Source organism: Alexandromys fortis, unplaced genomic scaffold (assembly GCF_014885135.2).
Source record: "Alexandromys fortis isolate MF-2015 unplaced genomic scaffold, M_Fortis_MF-2015_v1.1 scaffold_17, whole genome shotgun sequence".
Taxonomy (NCBI): domain Eukaryota; kingdom Metazoa; phylum Chordata; class Mammalia; order Rodentia; family Cricetidae; genus Alexandromys; species Alexandromys fortis.
This window is the reverse complement of record NW_026067896.1, coordinates 4208458-4222798: the sequence shown is the minus strand read 5'-3', so window position 1 is coordinate 4222798 and position 14341 is coordinate 4208458. Positions and strand designations below refer to the sequence as shown.

Sequence of the window (14341 nt, the reverse complement as noted above, 5' to 3'; positions counted from 1 at the left end):
CCAGGGGACAGATGTGACTGGTAACAGCAGCAGCAGCAGCCTCACAGCCTTCTGGTAAAGGAGCATCCTCACCTATGGGCTTCTAATCCTCTCTGCTTATGTTTCTAAGCCACTCACATTATATATACACTAACAACTGTAGGTCATAAAAGATCAGCTCACCTCCACTGGCCAGCAAGTTCTCCTGAACTTTATCTTTACTGTCCTCCAACACGTCAGCCATGTACTGAGCCACTTTCTTGACCACTCTGGGAAGTTTGAAAAAAAAAATCATTTTTAGAAAAAAAAAGCTATAAAATAACTGTCACAGTAGGACATATTATATAATGAATCCTACCTTATATAAAACATGACATATAATAGAGTATTTGATAACAATGAATATAGGAATATCGTCTGCTAATAAGAAGAAATGAGCTGAGCATGGTGGTACACGCTTGCAGTCCCAGTATAGGGAGAGCAGACAGGAGGATCTTAGGGCTTGCTGGTCAGTGGCTTACCCGAGTCTGCAAGCCCTGACTGCCATGGGCACCTGCACACGTGTGCCTCCATGAACATGCTCTCACACCCCAGGTACACACAGATACACACGTGCACACACACAAATATACACAAAACATTGACATATAAAAAAAGAATCCAGTCATTTCCCCAAATCATCCACCTAGCACAGAGAACTCTGGAAGACTCTCCAGAGACCCGGGCGCTGACAACAGAATCTCACTTCGTCCACTCCCACACATGCAGATACATTACCCTTCTACAAATGCATCCAGTTTAGCCAGTTCATCCGACAAGCCAACCAAGACATCCAACGTGCCAACCTAGAAGGGAAATTCAACTTAGTCCTCAGCTTCCATCGCGGTCAATCTTTTTAACTGAAGGTCTTACTATGTAACCAAGGTGAACCTCAGGCTTCCGTCCCCAGTCTCCCCAGGGCTGGGACTATAGGCTCACAGCACCACTTCTGACTCCCACCCCTTAAGAGGGGAGGGGCTGTTTTTATTTTGCTTTGAGGCAGGATCCCTTCTAGTTCCTGTGGCCAAGGCTGGCCTTGAGTTCCTGCTCTCCCTGCCTCAGCTGACTGAGTGCTGGGGTCAGGCTTGCCCTAGTCCTCCCAGTTCCACAGCCCTTTACCTTTAAAAACAAACAAAAACTAGATGATACATCTTTATCTGAAAGGGCCACAAACCTTACATTCTCCAGTTTTATTTCATAAAATACAGCAAAAAAGAAAAAAGAAAAAGAAAAGGTTGTCGGACATTTAAGTGCATATTTATGTATGAGGTAATTCTCTAAGGAGAAAGCACCACTCATGAAAACTTGGCACTTCATAAGCAGGCCTACGCTTGCTTTAAACAGGCCTGGGACAATGGCAATGTGAAGTTCTGCTGTACAACAGGGCCCCAGGACGGGTCTGGAGCTATCCATCAGGGCCTGCTGTTGACTCTGTATGCAGAACTGTGTGCCAAAGATCATGCTTTAGAAGTAAAATGCTGTTAGCCTGGCTGGTGGTGCACGCCTTTAATACCAGCACTTAGGAGGCAGAGGTAGGTGAATCTCGGTGAGTTCGAGGTCAGTCAGATCTACAAAGCGAGTTTCCGCACAGCTAAGGCTACACAGAGAAACCCTACCTCAAAAAAACAAAAAGAAGTAAAGTGCTGCTTTCGCAAAAGTTCAGGTAACATTCTGGAGCCTGCCTCATAACTGCTAGACCATGGGTCTTCAATAAATGTTAAAAATATTCACCCGGGTTGGGTGGGGGGGGGGGGTGGCGCACGCCTTTAATCCCAGTACTCAGGAGGCAGAAGCAGGAGAATCACTCTGAGTTTGAGGCCAGCCTGGTCTGAAAGAGCTAGTTCCAGGGCAGGCTCCAAAAGATAGAGAGGAAACCCTGTCTCAAAAAACAATAAAAAAAAAAAAATTCAATTGAGTAAAAAATGTCTAACTAGGCACTGTGGTAACAGACTATAAACAATAACGGAAATATTCCTGCGATATTTAAAAATAAATACTAAGACTCTTCTCTCCTGAAAATCCCATGTGATGTAGTACCAAGGCTTCCTATAACTCAGAGAAACACGGGAATGAGACATGACTTCAGTGACTTCTTTGTGACATCCAGAGACCAGGAGGCGCTCTAAATCATGTCAACAGCCAGGGAGGAATGACTCTACTTCTCAAGGAACCTAGAAATTCACTTCTGACAGAACAAAGCGTGCCCTCCCCGGGCTCCCCAACTGCAGTTTTCTGCGCAGTACAGCCGCACCTTCAAGTCAGGAATGTTGAACTTGGAAGAAACCGCCAGGTTATTGTTCTTCGTAGTTGCTGCGTGGAGTTTCTCCCATGTTTGCTGACAGGTTTTCTCCCCAGGAGCAGATATGAGCCAGAACTCAGTCATGTTGGTTATCTCTTTGGAAATCAACGGAGAAGCTGTAATATTAAAGCAGAACAGTAACACTGCAGTCTAAAGTACAATCTTACATCAGTCAGGATCTAACATGGCCCCAGAGGCCCCAGCCAGAAGTGCTACTGGGGACTACAAAAGGGAAGGGAAGGTGGGAAACGCATTTGAAGGTGATATTGGGACCTTGGCCCCTCTTTCCTTCACCTGTTTTGATCTAGGATCTCAATGTTTTGCCCAAGCTTGCCTCAAACTTGGGTTCCAGCACTCTTCCCACTCTGGCTTCCCAAGGCTGCAATTCCAGGAACATGCCACCAAGCCTGAACCTTTTTCCTTTCACTGCCATGAGGAACACAGGACTTGGCTGTGTGGAGGTGGCACACGCCTTTAATCCCAGTGCTCAGGAAATGAGGCAGAGGAGCTCTTGAGTTTGAGGTCAGCCTGGTCTGCAGAGTTCCAGGACAGTCAGGGCTACACAGAGAAACCCTGTCTCAAAAACCACACACACAAGAAAACAGGACTTTCTGGCTGCGTGGGCAGGCTTGCTGCACTGAGACGCAAAAGCCCCCACTGCTGTCTTGGCCACTGACCTTGGCTATTTTCCTATCTGGCTCTTCCACCTAATACTCTACAGTCACCAAACTATTTTACCCCAGATAGCAATCAGGAGACTATCCTGACTATACTACACTGGTCCATCAGAGAATCTACTGGTATCTTTAAGCCTCTGGTTGTTTTGTTTGTTTAACAATATTGAGATTAAACCCGGGGCCTCAGGCACCTCAGATAAACACCAAGTCCTTTCCCAGTCCTCCAGAAACAGGGTTTCACTAAATTGCCTATGTTAGGCTTGGAGTCTCTTGGGTTTCTCCTGCCTAGGCCTTCCAAGTAGATAGGACTACAGGTCTATTGTGAGCCTAATCTGAGCCACTTTTAATAATACCAATTTCCTTGGGGGCCTCAGTTAGGGGAAATTTGATGATTTACTGCATGTTTACACCAGAAAATCTGGTGAAGGGTACTTGTGGGTGTATTTTTCTACTTGCTTTCTCCCCAGACAGCAGGTAAGGAAACCAACTGCTCTAACTCTGTCAAGAGCGTTTGGATGAGCTCTGCCGCTCTGTCCAGTGGGGGCCAGTACATTTCCATCTCCCCACTCTATCCCGTTTGTCCCGCGATGTCCCAAAGACTCCCGGAAACACTGAAGACCCTATTTTCCATCTATAAATAGCACACGCCTCTCTCCCCCACTGAGCCTTTACCAGGATAAAAGGAAATGATATCACAAATCTTTCTCCACCCAGCAGAGCAGCGTCTGGGCACACCAGAAAGTCTCGCTTTGGACCATAGCCCTTTAGGGAGATGAGAAAAGATGGCAAAGTGGCCTCTGCATTTGGTACTAAAACACACAGGTCTCCAAGCTGCCTCATTCCATTCTCACGGTAACCCTGAGAAGCTCACAGCTTAGTCGTGTACCTGAGGGCACAGCACACAACTGGGATCCGGGTCTAGCCTGGACTCAGAAGGCTGCATCCTCTAAAGGGCTCTTTCCTGTGCTGGGCTGGAGAGGAACCCTAGCATGTGCATGTGTGCACCCATGTGTGCACTGCACGTGTGTGCAGGTGGGAGAACTGACTGTGGGGTTGTTTATTGGCTGAGGCAGTGTCTCTGGTGTCTCTGGAGTGACCTCCACCTCTCTCCCTCACCACAGGAGCAGTGACCACAGGCTGCCCTGGCTGGGCCTGGGCTCGTGCAGTTAAGACTCTCACCCACTTCACACCTTCCTGGCCTGTATTTCTTCAATATTGTTGAATGAATAACCTTGAGGATTACATAATTTAACAGATAAATTGAATTATAGTTGCTTATCTACTTTCCCTTTTCCTACCCTTGATCTAATCTATACACAATTAAATACACCCATCTTAAGGCTTCAATCAAATCTGGAGTCATATATGGACCTGTTAAACCATTGCCAAACCAAAATAAACATTTGTAGTGACTCCTGCTTTTAGCCCCAAACAAGGAAGGCAGAGGCAGGGAGAGCTCTTTGAATTTCAGGCTAGTCAGGACTACATTAAGATCCTGTCTCAAAACAAAACAAAGAAAACTGTATTTTTAATTCAGGAGGGGTGATTCACTTGAGAGGCTGAAACAGGATTACCAGGAGTTCAAGGCTGAGTGAGTTACACAGCAAGACCCTGTCCCAGAACTCAAAAACAAAGTCAGGCACACGTGGTGGCACGTGCTTACAACCTCAGCACCCAGAACCACCTGAGACCGTCTCCTCAAACCTCGTCCTCCCATTAGTCCTACTCCACAGTCAGCCAGGGCACAGAACGCCACTGCTAATGTGCTGGTGGGCGCAGATGTGCTGAGGGCCCGGCTTCTGCAGCTGCAAACGCTCCTGCACTGCTCGGAACGCCACTGTGCACCTCCACAGCCCTGCTTACCTGCAGGTGGACGCTGCAACTCAAGGCATTTTATGAACAAATAATTCTGTGAAATCATGTTTCCATTTATCTTGGGAGAACATTGTAGAAATAAACTTTGGGGGAGGGGGTGTTAATACAGAGTTTCTCTGTATCCCTGGCTGTCCGGAAACTCGCACTATAGACCAGACTGGTCTTCAACTCAGAGATCCGGCTGCCTCTGGTCCCCGAGTTCTGGGTTTAGAGTCATGAGCCACCACTGCCAGCCAAAAGTGCACTTTCTAAGCAGATCACTGTGGTTTCTTTGACCTCATAGCAGCTGCCAAACTGTTTTCCAGCAAGAGAACATCTTCTGTTCTCCATTATTAAAGTGCTCAAGCTCCAGCGGTCCCGCCTGCTCCGTCTTCAGTCAGTGGCCGCAGGTGTGTCCTGCATTCCCACAAGGTGTGATGAAATTCAGTATCTTTTCACCTTCTCTTACAGTTCCTTTTTAAATTACTTGCTCACATATATGTACGTGTGTGTATGTGTAGGGGCCAGAGGGCAGTCTTAGGTGTGCTCCTCCAGCATCCATCACTCTTTCTGAGACAGGGTCCCTCACTGGCCTTCAGCTTACCTAGCAGGCTTGGCTGGCTGGCCAGTGAGCCCCACAGACCCACCTGTCTCAGCTTCGCTAGCACTGGGATTACAAGCACCAACAGGCACACCTGGTCTTTTTCTATTGTTTTCTTTCTTTTCTTTTTTTTTTTTTAATGAGTCCTAAGATTGAATTTAGGCCCTCATGTTTGCCCAACAAACATTTTACTGATGGAGTTATTACCCCAGTTCCTGGGTACAAATTAAATACACACACACACAATAAAACAATACTGAGACTGAGTTACTACTGAATTCTAGAGTTTTGTACACTGGTAAGATTTGAAACGCAATCAGCTTTGCATGCACGATTAGCCCTGTACCACTATAACCTGAGCTAATTGATTTATAGAGAAAATGTTGACTTGGCTCGATACTATAGAGGTCTAGTCTAGACGGCACTCCACTCAGGCAGGTGGTCAGATAGCACATCATGGCAGAAACACACAGGAGAGAAGAGGAGGGACAGGAGCCCCACAAGTCTCAGAGGCACACTACCAATGCCCTAAAGACTTCCCACTTAGCCCCTCTGAGAGTATCTACTATCCCGTCAACACTGGACACACGCGCGCACACACACACACACCACGTAAGATCCCCCTACTGGGCTGGTTCAGCGGTAGAGCTCTTGCCTAGCACTGGGTCATGAGGCCGTAGGTCTCATCCCTAGTACCACAAAAATATATAACCCAAGCCACAACACACAGGTATTTGTGGTTTATTTATACCCATGTGGTTTTCGTTTGTTTTCAGACAGTGTCTTTCTATGTAGCTCTGGTTGTTCTGAACTCTCTGTGTCGACCAGACTGGCCTTGAACTCACAAAGATCTGCCTGCTTCTGCCTCCCAAGTGTTGGGATTAAAAGGCCACTATGGCTGGCTGGCTTTTTAAATAATGGCTTCACTGTATTGCTGTACCCTGCCCATATTCCACCCCTCCACCCACCCTCACTACCCTCTAATGTAAGCAGGTAAAATCTATAGAGTCCACAACAGAAAACACCCTGTCTCCTCAGGCTTCTTTCTCCCCAGCAAACAGTCCCCCTTTCTATGTTCAGTTGTGTGTGTGTGTGCGGAATGGAAGGGAAGAAAGGGAAAGCAATTGTGTTGGCAATTTTTCAGTTTATAGCTATCTACTCATTCCAGGTTCCTGGTATTTCTCTGTCAACTTCACTTAACTAGCTAGATAGGCCTTCCCATGTAAAATCAGTCTGAGGATCAACTGCTCTGCTCTGCTCTGCTCGAGTTTCCTTCCCGACTCCAGTGCAATGCCCCTGCAAGGGAGAAAGCCGGGAGGGGCCGCAGAGCTCGCTGTCACCCGCAGTCTACAAGCAGTGTCTCCATCTGGCCTGACCAGATCTGTAGCTGTTTGTGTTGGGAAAGTGAGCCCATTTTAGTCAGAAGCTAGTTTGGTGGACATGCTAGTCATGACCTTTGATACTGTTATCTAAATGATATTTATTTCTGTGGAGAGTCAGTCACATCCTTCAGCATCCCCCCCTTTCTCAGTCTTGTGTTTTATTTAAAATAAAAAACACAAAACAGGATGAATGACAATGAACAGCAAAATTTTCACAAGTATAGGCAGAAAGGAAGGAGCAATTCTGTATCTGTGAAGAAGGACAACAATGGACATGAATTACTTGAGTAATAATGAGAGAAATGTTCATTTTATTACAAATAAAATTCATACACTATTGATAAGCTGTCTTGACTGACAAAATACAAATTCACTTAAAAGAGTTAATGAAGTAGCCGGGCGGTGGTGGCGCATGCCTTTAATCCCAGCACTGGGCCAGCCTGGTCTACAAGAGCTAGTTCTGGGACAGGCACCAAAGCTACAGAGAAACCCTGTCTCGAAGAAAAAAAAAAAAGAGTTAATGAAGCTATAACATCTGGTTACTACTGATTTAGATATATAAAGCCAGGTGTGCTGGCACATACTTGTAATTAAAAGTTCAAGGCCAGTGTGGGGTACTGTACTGAGCAACTTTTTGTAAACATGACACAAGCTAAGGTCATTTGGGAAGACCTCATATAGAAAATGCCTCCAGGCTGTAGGCAAACTGAAGGAGCATTTTCCTGATTCTTGATGTGGAAGACAGAGTCCACGGTGGAGTGCCAGGGCTGATGCGAGCCAGTCGTGAGGACCACGCTTGCAAACAGCATCCCTCTATGCCTTTACCTTTAGCCCCTGCCTCCAGGTTCCTGCCCTGTCTTCCCTCTGAAGACTATATAATCGAGGAGGTGAAATAGACCCTTTCCTTCCAAGCTGGTTTTGGTCAGTGTTTTATCACACTCAACAGAAACCTAATCAGACAGCTAAGTAGTAAAATTGCTTTCAAAACTCTAATGTCTAAAACGGTCATACTTTAGATACACTGTATCTAAACACACATTACTATTTAACAAAGGGATGTTCAAATAGGTGTTATGTGTCCAGGCTTATTTATTTACGTATCTGGGACAAATTCTCATTATACTACCCAGACCAGTCTTAAATGCCTGGGCTCACCCACCCTCCTGCCTCAGCTTTCCAAGCAGTGGGGGAATAAGGTGTGGGTACCCGTCTGGCTCAGTTTTATCTTTTGTATTTTGTGTTGCTGGAGATCACACCTAGGACCTCACTTGTCAGACATGCACTCCAGCTCCAGGCTACTTTCCCAGCCTACCAGGTGTCCCTACTTTGTAAGCACAAAACCACGCCCCTATCCCAAGAGCTGAAAAGTTCAGAGACCAGCAAACAGCATCACAACACAGAACACCAGAGTCTGGCAAATGGCCCAATGGGAAAGGCTCTTGCCACCAGGCCTGACTACGTCACTTTGATTCCCAGAACCACGTGAGGATGGAACAGAGAAAACAGGCTCCACAAATGCCCTGCGGCACACAGTTAAAGAAAGGGAGAGAGTGGGGAGGATAAAACCAGAGAGAAAGACAAGACTACTTTAGGCTATTATAACCATGTGTGAAGCACCAGGATCAATGCTAGCCAACAGCAATTTCATCTCACTGTGAACTATGGCCAGAGAAAACCCTAATGCCCGCTCCATGCCCGCTCCATGCAGCGCCACCGAAGGGCCAGAGCCAGCACTGCACGGACAACATAAAGAAGGGGGCTGATCCCAGCTCAGCTTATCACTGCATGCAAAATGAGAGGAGGCCAGGGAGATGACTGAAGCTACCTTTCTGTGGAAGGAGAGAACTGACTCTGGCAAGTTGTCTTCTGCCTTCACACGTACCACAGCATGCATGCATCCAAACTCACATATGCATCACAAACACTGTAACAATAAACTAAATTAAATAATTTAAAAATTATTTTAAAAAACATCCTGCAGGAAAATCATATTATAAACAGGTTTCAGAATCACTGTATCAAAATAAGGTGTTCCCAGCCAGGTGTGGTGGAGCATGCCTTAAACCCAGCACTTAAACCCAGGTGGCAGAGGCAGGTGGATCAGTGAATTCAAGGCCAGCTTGGTCTACCTAGTGAGTTCCAAGACAGAGCCACATAGTGACTCTATATTGGGGGCAGGGGAGGAAGGTGTTCCCATGATAACACAGTGAGTTTAGCATTGTAAGAGGGGGCAATACTATGCAACAGAAGATAGCTGGGCATAGTGGAGCACACCTTTGACTCCAGCACTTGGGGGTCAGAGACAGGCAGATTTCCTAGTTCAAGGCTAACCTTGTCTACAGTGTGTGTTCCAGGACAGTCAGGACCACACAGAGAAACCTTGTCTTGAAAAACAAAAACAAAACAAAACAAAACAAAAAGAATGGCTAATTGCAGAGTGTTTCCAAAGAACCACACAGCATCTCTAGAGTTGTTCACTAAAGTTATCCTAACTACACTGAGTTTAGAATGACACATGTGTGGACATGTCTGAACACATACAGACATATACATCAACCCATTTTTTGCATGCATTTGATGGTAACTAGCACACTTATTAAGCAAACAAAAACAAATGCTAAGAGTACAGAACAAAATAAAATCTAGGTAAACTTCTGCTTTGCTCAAGAATGAACACTTGCTACGTAGACATGGTGGCAAATGCTTTTAATTCCAGTGAGAGCTTGAGACAGAGAACAGTTTAGCTACAATCCCAGCACTGAGAAGCTGAGGCAGGAGGATCTAGAACTCAGGCCAGGCTGGGCAACACAGTGAATTCCTGTCATGAGTGAGTGAACTTACCAACAACAGAATACAAAGCATTTTGAATGTCACATGGACAAGTGACAGACGGCTCTGTGCCCACGCTGTTTCCTCTCGGATAACAGAAGGTTGAATAACTCATTACACATGTGCACCAAGTTCTGGCTCCCACATGGAACGAAATTTGAATCTGCCCACCAGTTCTTAGATGAGGTTTTCCTGCCATGTCCTCAAACCTTGCTGGATCCAATTCCACCTTAACCTCAGCCTGCCCTTAGCTATTTCCCATGCTGCCTCTCTGCTCAGGTCCACTCAGCACAAATTACCCTGTTTATAAAAACCATGCAAGCTCAGCGGTGAAGAGAACTGACTACTCTTCCAAAGGACCGGGGTTCAATTCCCAGCACCCACAAGGTAGCTCACAACTGTCCGTAACTACAGCTCCAGGGAACCCAACAGTCTTACAAAGGCACACACACACACACACACAGGCAAAACATCAATGCATGTAAAATAAAAATAAATAAATAAAGTATCTAAGACATTTTCTCAACTAAGTCCAAATCAATCAGCATACATTCCACTGCACCACTCTCAACCCAGGTTCATTAAACCCAGGTAAACATTATAACTGCATTAATACAGATACAAATTTTATGTCTCATCTCTTACTTAACTAGTGGCTGTTTTCAATTTAGGATCTTATTCATCTCAAGTTCCAGAACTGGGGTTGCCTCTGGGAAGCAAAACAAATTAACTGCAGTCCCGTTATCAAGTAACTTCCGATGATGGCCACAGATCAGGTAGGCAAAGGCACACAGATAAAGAGAGGGATGAGAGAGAGGCTCATGCAGAGGCCAAGACAGGAAAACAACCTCAGTGCAACACAGGAGCAGCCCAAGGGAAAAAGCACAGTAGGAAGGGAAAAACTGGGTTCAAAGCCTGGGATTGTTTAATTGCCACGGCTCTTACCTAGGCTGATCTGAAGGCTAGAATTACCCTCATACCACACTAACTTAAATGTGAAATAAAAACAACAATGTAGCAACTTGCACAGGACCACAAAAGGTGGGGGTACTGGGCCTGGACAGCTCTGCTTGCATTGTGGCTGTGACTGGAGAGTGGAAGACAAACCCACAGAGAACAGGAACGTGTCCCAGTAAGCACCCCAAGCCTGCACTCATGTTAGTGCTTGAACCCAGCTGCGGTTGCTCACACCTATTATTAGCCCAGCTGCATGGCTCATACCCATAACCCCAGCACTTGGAAAACTGAGGCAAGTTTGAGGCTAGGCTATGTGACAACCGAGTTCCAGGTCAGCCAGTAAGACCTTGTCTCAGAAGAACGGACAAGAGACAGGCAGGCGGGTTAGCCGGACACCATTCCTTTTAAATACACTCATCTCTACAGTGGTTTAAATTCCACAGGAAAAAGGCTGGAAGATGGTCTAGGTGCAAAATAACTTCCTTTTTGGTACTTGAAAATATGTTTCCTCTTTGATTACAAAATATTTTACCTTCAAATCAGAGGCCTTTTACTTGTGGTTGTGGGAGGGACTTATTCCTAGCCTGTTTAAACATTTCTAGCTCACCTTTCAATATTTCCAGCATTCTTGAGATCTTAGAATTGTTAAGACCATGTATCATCAATAAATACATTATAACTTCTTCAAGTTTATCTTCAAGTGAAAAAATATTAACTACATAAACCTGCTGGGTGGCAGTGGCGCACACCTTTAATTCCAGCACTTGGGATGCAGAGGCAGGCAGATCTCTGTGAGTCCGAGGCCAGCCTGGTCTAAAAGAGCTAGTTCCAGAACAGGCTCCAAACAAAATGAGTTCCAGGACAGCCAGAGCAACACAGAGAAACCCTGTTTTTGTTTTTGGGGAACTACCTAAATGTCTTCAGTGCATTTAAATATGAAAGAAAACAATCTTCAATCACTTTAGCTTATAAACTAGTATCTCGTCATCCCAGCTGTCAAGAAATAGATTTGAGAAAAGAAAGCCTTGCTTTTATGCAAATGACTATCAAACAGGAAGATCTGAGGCAGGTTAGAACCAGCCCAGCAAATGGCGCCCTAGTTACTACCCCAGTCTACTGTCCTCTTGTAGTCTACTCAAAACTCATTCTTTGGAGCTGGGGAAGGTAGCTCAGTTGGCATGGTGCTTGCCTAGCAAGGCTGAAGCCCAGCGTTCTATCCCCAACACCACATAAACTGTGTGTGGTTGCACAAACCTGTATTCCTAGCACTAAGGAGGCCAGATCTGAAGTTCAAGGTCATCGCTGACTGTTCAAAAAGAATAAAAGTCAGTCCTGCCAAACAACGTTGGAAAGCACCTAGTCACTTCTGGTAAAGCTACTGTAGGTGAACTGGCACACTGACCACATCCACAGTATATCTATTATTCAGAGTCATTAGGGGGACTTGTGTTTGGAATCTTAGCATCTAGGAGACAGGAAGATGGAGTTTGAGGCTAGCAGCCTGGACTTTATAGGGAGCGCCAGGCCAGCCTGGGCTAGAGTATGAAACCCCAGCTCATAAAACAAAAGGGCAGAGCCAAGGCAATGGCTCAGTGCCTAAGAGCCCTAGCTGCACCACTTGGTGACCCAAGCTCTATCCAGAACCTTAGTAAAAAATGGCTTGAGGGGCAACTGTGGTGAGCACTCCGACGTGGAGACAGAGGCAAAGACAGGAGAGCCACCCAGAGTTCACAAGTCAGTTCTGGTATACACAGGATCCTGCACCCTCCAGGTGGGCGAGGGAGTGACTGCTCCCAGTTGTCGCTTGACCGCCACACAAAGTAGACCACAGGAACAGCCGAAGCCATCCATACTCCTCCCAGAACGCCACTTCCCTTTGCTCTTGGGTGATCATTGATAATCCTGACTAGACCATGGTGCACTCTGCGCTAAGGTCTGAAATTCAAGTTAAAGGCTTAAAATCGGGGCTAAGTACAAGACTGACTCAATTCCCGACCCCCACCCGACTTCCCCTCTCAGAATTGCTTCAAGGACAACACACTGAACCGTGTGAGTACTGAAAAGCGCTTCAGTATGTATGTTCCTTCAGAGCAGAGAACAGTTAATGAAGGTATCTGTCCAAAGGCACAGCTGGTAACTGCACAGAGACTGACAGAGAACTCAAGGTTTTCATACAATTAGAAATATTAAAATGTAGTTTCTGCAGTCAATACTAACAGCCATCAAAACAAACTGAGCTTACATAAATATTACTCTTATTTTCTGAATCTTCATCATGTATTTGCCCAAGACAGTGGGGATACTGCATGCTTATCTGTCTCCGTGAGAAATGCACAGGACTATTTCTAGCTGTCTTGATGTGAGGATCACTAATCATGACGTGGTGGATGGTCTAGACGTAGGACAGCCTAAATGTCTAAACTGTCGTTAGCATTGCAGCTCAGAAGCCCCGAGTGAGTACAAGCTAAATGGTGAAGTTAGAAGGCTGCAGACAGCTCAGCAGGGAAGAGCACTTGTTGCTATGGCAGAAGACCCAGGTTCAGTTCCCAGCACTTACATGGTAGCTCACAACCACCAGTAACTCCAGCTGCACGGGATCCAATGCCCTCTTCTGGCTTCCACAGAAACCGGAAACATGTGGTACACATAACATACATGCAAACAAAACATTCATACACACAGAACAAAAATAATTTCTTTTAAAAAGTTAATATACCAGTTAATTGGGTTAACTCATAAAAAAGGTCTTTTTTAAAAAGAGAGAGAGAATTAGTTCCAGGACAGCCAGGGCTACATAGTGAGACACTGTCTCAAAATAAGTAAGTAAATAAATAAAAATCTCCTGCCTTGTTTTCAATTCGGAATTAGAGTGAGCACCCAGCTCTCAACATTGAGGATGCAGAGTACTGTTTCTTGAGATCTAGTATCTGCAAAGGAACCAAAAGGGAAAAGGATCCCTTAGTTCTGAGACTTCAGCACAATGAAGACTCGCTTGTTGCCAAAGAGCTGTGATCGACACCTGGTGCACTTCAGCTCACCCTGTGGCTTCTTATCTCCTCCAGCCATACAGTACACAGAAAAGCAACCCTGGGCTTTCCCAGACAGGGTCTTGCTATGCAGCCCTGGCTAGTCTGCAACTCACTATATATGCCAGGCTGCTCAAACTTGGGCAGGCCCTCCGGCCTCCGCCTCCCCAGTGCTGGAATTTAAGTGTGTACCAGGTACCAGGCCCAGCTCACAGAAGCCGTTTCTAAAGTGCAAACTCCAACTGCAGAATCCCTTGAAGCAGCCCTAACCAGTTAAAGTTTCACCAAAAAGCTTTGAATCTGAGATGCCACACACCTTCAAACCTAACCCTTCTTATGTGGCTATGGTTACTGCACAGGTAATCACCATGAATTGCATCTGAGGTCAGAAACCATGGAAGTTATGTTACACAAGTCCCTTGACTTCTCTGCTTCTAGCCCAAGAGTCTACATGGGTTCCTATCTACACAATGAATCTGGAAAGGGCAACAGATGGCATTACAAAGAGATAAATTTAAATTTAAACACATTTTGGCAAAAGTTTCCTCCTCAGCCGGGCGGTGGTGGCGCACGCCTTTAATCCCAGCACTTGGGAGGCAGAGGCAGGTGGATCTCTGTGAGTTCGAGACCAGCCTGGTCTACAAGAGCTAGTTCCAGGACAGGCTCCAAAACCATAGAGAAACCCTGTCTCGAAAATC

General features: G+C 45.8%; 1 protein-coding gene across 1 annotated transcript in view; it reads right to left on the bottom strand.

Moving 5' to 3' along the window:
• The window catches only part of Atp6v1c1 (ATPase H+ transporting V1 subunit C1), a 28147-nt gene that overhangs the window by 11819 nt on the left and 1987 nt on the right, over positions 1–14341 (bottom strand). Inside the window, exons 2-4 of the mRNA XM_050161890.1 lie at positions 2270–2433; positions 757–824; positions 163–248 (exon numbers count right to left, since the gene is read on the bottom strand). Coding sequence (XP_050017847.1) covers positions 163–248; positions 757–824; positions 2270–2401 — 286 coding nt within the window. The 5' untranslated portion in view covers positions 2402–2433. The remainder of the gene's footprint in view (positions 1–162; positions 249–756; positions 825–2269; positions 2434–14341) is intronic.